Below are 6000 nucleotides of genomic sequence, written 5' to 3'. Positions count from 1 at the left end.
ACGGGAGGAGGAGGGAGAGGGAGACAGGGGAGGGGGAGGGAGAGGGAGCCGGGAGGAGGAGGGAGAGGGAGACGGGAGGAGGAGGGAGAGGGAGACAGGGGAGGAGGAGGGAGAGGGAGACAGGGAAGGAGGAGGGAGAGGGAGACGGGAGGAGGAGGGAGAGGGAGACAGGGGAGGAGGAGGGAGAGGGAGACGGGAGGAGGAGGGAGAGGGAGACGGGGAGGAGGAGGGAGAGGGAGACAGGGAAGGAGGAGGGAGAGGGAGACGGGAGGAGGAGGGAGAGGGAGACAGGGGAGGGGGAGGGAGAGGGAGACGGGAGGAGGAGGGAGAGGGAGACAGGGGAGGAGGAGGGAGAGGGAGACAGGGGAGGGGGAGGGAGAGGGAGACGGGAGGAGGAGGGAGAGGGAGACAGGGGAGGGGGAGGGAGAGGGAGACGGGAGGAGGAGGGAGAGGGAGACAGGGGAGGAGGAGGGAGAGGGAGACAGGGGAGGGGGAGGGAGAGGGAGACGGGAGGAGGAGGGAGAGGGAGACAGGGGAGGAGGAGGGAGAGGGAGACAGGGGAGGAAGAGGGAGAGGGAGACGGAGGGAGGGAGGGAGAGACTGAGAGTGAGAACACCTACCTCCTGTTGGAGCTCGGCCCACTCCTCGTCCAGCAGTAACTGGTGCCCGGCCGGGGGCAGGTAGATGGCCTCGGGCACCAGGGTGCCAGTGGAGAGCAGCGAGACGCTGTCCTCTTGCCCGGCGGGCAGCGTCCGGCCCGCGCAGGGGTTGGGTCCCGTGACCGTCGACCAGCTGGCGGCGAAGGTGTCGGCTCCGCCCTGGGCCGCGGACCCCGTGTCCGTCTCCTCGGGGGGCCATTCTCTCAGTGGCCTGCTGCGATGGCCTGAGGCCTCCTCCCGCCACAGAAACTCCGCATCCCACCGCTGTTGGGGGGGTCTGTGTAGAGCGTCGGCAGAGAGCTGCAGGGGGTGGGGAGAAAACACACAAAATAAACCACAAACTCACACATCGAGCAAACTGATCCAGTCACTAGTACGATAGCAAAATACTGCGGATGCTGGAAATCCGAAATAACAACAGCAAACGCTGGGAAACACCTCACACTGCATGCATTTAATAAACATCTAGAGCCGTCTTTTGTCTCTTTACTAGTCCGATCACCATCTAGTCTCGTCTTGAATACCTCTTAATGGACTGGATTTTCATTCAGCAGTCGGGAAGGAGGCGGGACTACAACTTTCAGGGTTGTAGTCCCGCCTCCATCGAGATGCGGCCAATCCGCGCGATTTTCCCTTGATTGACCTTGTTGAGCCCGCCCAGCGGGCCAATTAAGGGCCACCCGGCAACAGGTGACGTCACAGACTGAAATTTCATCTGTCAAGACCTTTTGACAGATGAAATATCAGCGTTTCACGGCTGTTTGAAGCTGTCAAACACTGACAGTCTGACTTCTAACCTGAGCCCTTCTCCACAGACTCAGTTAGAAATCTCACCGGCACAGAAAGCTGAAGGCTGTCACTTTTGACAGCTCGCGGCCATTCTGCTTTCTGTGCCGGTGAGAGGATGGACTCCCGAAACCTAGAGGAAGGAAGGCTGTAAAGGTAAGTACAGGTAATTTAAACTACTTTACACACACCAAACACACTTAACTTTACACTCATGCACCCATCACTCACCTGAACACCGACATCTCGACCCCTCCAAGTCCTTCAACCCGACGGCCCGACTCCTCTAACTTGGCGTGGTTTGGAGCCGTCGGGAATCCCTCACGACACCCCACAAAATAGGGATTAGGCTGAAAATTGCCGGTTAACTACCTGTTAACAGGCCTTAAGAGAGGGAGGAAGGCCTGCCGCTCCGCGGGGGCGCCGAAACCCTTGAATAGCGGCTGGCTTCGACGTGGGGCGTTGAAACTGAATTTCCGGCGGGCGGCGCGCAGTGGTAACTTCTGGGCGCAAGCGAGCTGGCGGGCCCAAACTGAATTTCTAGGCCCAATACTGTAGACAGTACTCCAGATGTGGTCTCCCCAGTGCCCTGTATAACTGAAGCATAAACTCCCTACTTTTATATTCAATTCCCCTCACAATAAACGATAGCATTCTATTAGCTTTCCTAATTACTTGCTGTACCTGCATACCAACCTTCTGCGATTCATGCACTAGCACACCCAGATCCCTCTGCATCTCGGAGCTCTGCAATCTCTCACCATTTAGATAATATGCTTCTTTTTTATTCTTCCTGCCAAAATGGACAGTTTTGGTTGCCTTATCTGAGGAAGGATGTTCTTGCCATGGAGGGAGTGCAGCGAAGATTCACCAGGCTGATACCTGGGATGGCAGGAATGACGTATGAGGAGAGATTGGGTCGATTGGGCTTATACTCGTTGGAGTTTAGAAGAATGAGAGGGGATCTCATTGAAACTTATAAAATTCTAACAGAACTAGACAGACTAGATGCAGGAAGGATGTTCCCGATGGTCGGGGAGTCCAGAACCAGGGGTCACAGTCTAAGGATAAGGGGTAAGCCATTTAGGACAGAGATGAGGAGGAATTTCTTCACCCAGAGAGTGGTGAACCTGTGGAATTCTCTACCACAGAAGGCAGTTGAGGCCAATTCATGAAATATATTCAAGAAGGAGTTGGATATATTTCTTAAGGCTAAAGGGATCAAGGGATATGGAGAAAAGGCAGGGACAGGGTACTGAATTTGGATGATCAGCCATGATCACATTGAATGGCGGAGCAGGCTCGAAGGGCCTACTCCTGTTCCTATCTTCTATGTTTCTATGTTTCTTGAACCGCTGCAGTCCATGTCGTGAAGGTACTGTTAGGGAGGGAGTGCCAGGATTTTGACCCAGCAACGTTGAAGGATCGGCCGATATACTTCTGCACAGAGCGGGATTAAACGGAGTGGACTTGAACAGTGTGTTTTATTTGGGAATTTGGAGAAGAGGTGGAAGGAATATTTGCTTTTTGCCTACACTATTTATGGTGCTTTGTGTTACAGGGAGATATTTAATTTCAGTACCCTTAACTTAATCTAGATCAAGTAAGTAGTCAAGATACTACAGTGTAAACTAAGTTACCTAATTACAAATTTAACTACATTTAATTAAATAAAACAAGGTCATATAGGGATGGCAGTGCAGGCGGTGTGGCGTAACTGCAGCATGTGGGAGTTTGTGGAGAGCTTTGTGATCCCGGACAACCATGTTTGTAGCAAGTACCTGCATCTTGAGAAACTTCAGCTCAGAGTTTTTGAGCTGGAGTCTGAGGTGCCGACATTGCGGGGCATCAGGGATGGGGAGAGTTACCCGGACACTTTGATCCAGGAGGCCGTCACATCCCCTTAGGTTAGGTAGTGGTACAGGTCTGGTTAGTGGTCAGGGACAGGAGGGTGTGACTGCAACTCAGGCAGGTAAGGGGACCCCAGGTACAGTGCTGGAGGAGCCCTCAGCCTTTGCCCTTGTCCAACAGGTATGAGGTTCTTGCTGCCTGTGTGGATGAGGGAAAAGCCTGCAGGATGGAAGAGCAAGCTGACCACAGCACCATGGTGCAGGAGGCCATTCAAGTGGGGGGAGTGAAAAGGAATCTACTTGTGGTAGGGGACAGTATAGTCAGGGGGCTAGATACTGTTCTCTGCAGCCGCGACTGAGTTCCGAAGGTTGTGTTGCCTGCCCGGTGCCAGGATTAGACAGACTAGATGCAGGAAGGATGTTCCCGATGGTCGGGGAGTCCAGAACCAGGGGTCACAGTCTAAGGATAAGGGGTAAGCCATTTAGGACAGAGATGAGGAGGAATTTCTTCACCCAGAGAGTGGTGAACCTGTGGAATTCTCTACCACAGAAGGCAGTGGAGACCAATTCATTAAATATATTCAAGAAGGAGTTGGATATATTTCTTAAGGCTAAAGGGATATGGGTAGAAAGCAGGGACAGGGTACTGAATTTGGATGATCAGCCATGATCTCATTGAATGGCGGAGCAGGCTCGAGGGGCCGAATGGCCTACTCCTGCTCCTATTTTCTATGTTTCTATGTTTCTATCCCCTCACGGCTGTAGAAGAACTTGGAGTGGGAGGGAGAAGAACTTGGAGTGGGAGGGGGAGGATCCAGTTGTCGTGGTCCACGTAGGAACCAACGACATAGGTAAAACTAGGAATGAGGTTCTGCTGAGGGAGTTTGAGGAGCTAGGATCCAAATTAAAAAGCAGAACCTCAAAAGGTAATAATCTCTGGATTGTTACCTGAGCCACGCGCAAATTGGCATAGGGACAAACAGATTAGAGGTTTAAATGTGTGGCTCAAAGAATGGTGTGGGAGGCAGGGCACTGGCACCAGTACTGGGGAAAGAGGGAGCTGTTCCGTTGGGATGGGCTCCACTTAAACCGGGCTGGGGCCAGTGTCCAGGCGAACCGAATAACTAGGGCAGTAGATAGGCTTTAAACTAATGAAGGGGGTTGGGAGGATTCAGGAAAGAGTAAACTTAAAAGCAGCAAGAGGAATGTCAAGGCTCTAGCGCAGAGTAGAGTTTGGGGTAAAAATAAGCAGAGTGGGTCAGGAAGGGACAGAGAGAGTAACAAAGGTATCAGTGACTAAGGTGACATCAGGGAAAAAAAGAAATAAGTCAAAGCTAAAGGCACTATATCTGAATGCGCAAAGCATTCGCAACAGAATAGATGAATTAATAGCCCAGGAAGAAATGAACAGGTTTGATCTAATAGCCATTACAGAGACGTGGTTGCAATGTGGCCAAGGTTGGGAACTAAATAGTCCCGGATACTTAACTTTCAGAAGAGATAGGCAAAATGGAAAAGGAGGAGGGGTAGCCCTGGTAATAAAGGATGGGATGAAGACAGCAGAGAGAAAGGATCTTAGCTCCGAAAATCAAGAAGTAGAATCAGTTTGGGTGGTATTAAGAAACAGCAAGGGGCAGAAAACATTGGTGAGAGTTGTTTATAGGCCCACAAACAGTAGGTGTAATGTAGGGCAGAGTATAAATCAGGAAATTAGAGGCGCATGTAACAAGGGTAATAGAGTAATCATGGGCGACTTTAATCTACATATAGACTGGACAAACCAAATTTGCAGTAATAGTGTGGAGGACGAATTCATGGAATGTATGCAAGATAGTTTTCTAGATCAGTATGTTGAGGAACCAACTAGGGAACAGGCTATTTTAGATCTTGTATTGTGCAACGCGAATGGGTTAATTAATAAACTTGTAGTAAAGGGGCCCTTGGGGAAGAGTGATCATAATATGATAGAATTTTATATTGAGTTTGAAAGTGACTTAGTTAAATCCCAAACTGGGCTCTTAAATCTAAACAAAGCAAACTACGTAGGTATGAGGTGCGAGTTGGCTAAGGTAGATTGGGAAACTACATTAAAAGGTGTGACAGTGGACGAGCAATGGCTAGCATTTAAAGAATTAATACATACAGGAAACTTTGGTTTATCCAGAGGTTGTATGTCCGGAAACCTTGATCTAACGGCAGAAATCAGCAGCCGTTTTGGTTAGGTTTTTTTTCTTCTCCTAGCATTTTTTTTTCTTCTCCTAGCATTTTTTTTTTTTACAGTCAGGCTCTGGAAAGCGTCTCTGTAGCTTAGCAACAGCTTCAGAGACGCTTCCAAGGTACGGGCCGAGTGTTTACAAGCTGTTGCTAAGCAACAGTGTTTGTTGTCAGATACGGAGATGAAAACCTCCGTATCCGTCAACATTAGCGCTGGTCTATCCGGAAGTTTTGATAGATCAGCAGCAGCTCGGTCCCGTCGGTGTCGGATATCGCAAAGTTTCCTGTAATTTACAACAAATATACATTCCTTTAAGGCACAAAAACCCCACAGGAAAAGTGGTCCAACCGTGGCTAACAAGAGAAGTTAAAGATCGTATTAGATCAAAGGAAGAGGCTTATAATGCTACCAAAAATAGTAAGCCTGAGGATTTTAGAATTCAGCAAAGGAGGACCAAGAAATTGATAAAGAAAGGGAAAAGAGAATATGA

At 49.8% G+C, this 6000-nt stretch overlaps 1 protein-coding gene across 1 annotated transcript in view; it reads right to left on the bottom strand.

Moving 5' to 3' along the window:
• Positions 1-6000, bottom strand: part of LOC147094583 (rab GTPase-binding effector protein 2-like) — a 37747-nt gene that overhangs the window by 7203 nt on the left and 24544 nt on the right. The window contains exon 5 of the mRNA XM_085974416.1: positions 621-959. Within this exon, the coding sequence (XP_085830542.1) occupies positions 621-959 (339 nt within the window). The remainder of the gene's footprint in view (positions 1-620; positions 960-6000) is intronic.

The sequence above is a fragment of the Somniosus microcephalus genome, unplaced genomic scaffold, assembly GCF_052327205.1.
Source record: "Somniosus microcephalus isolate GS21.2 unplaced genomic scaffold, FLI_Smic_1.0 unresolved_chr1, whole genome shotgun sequence".
NCBI classification, from domain to species: Eukaryota; Metazoa; Chordata; class Chondrichthyes; order Squaliformes; family Somniosidae; genus Somniosus; species Somniosus microcephalus.
The sequence above is the reverse complement of the archived record's forward strand: the minus strand, read 5'-3'. Positions and strand labels throughout refer to the sequence as shown.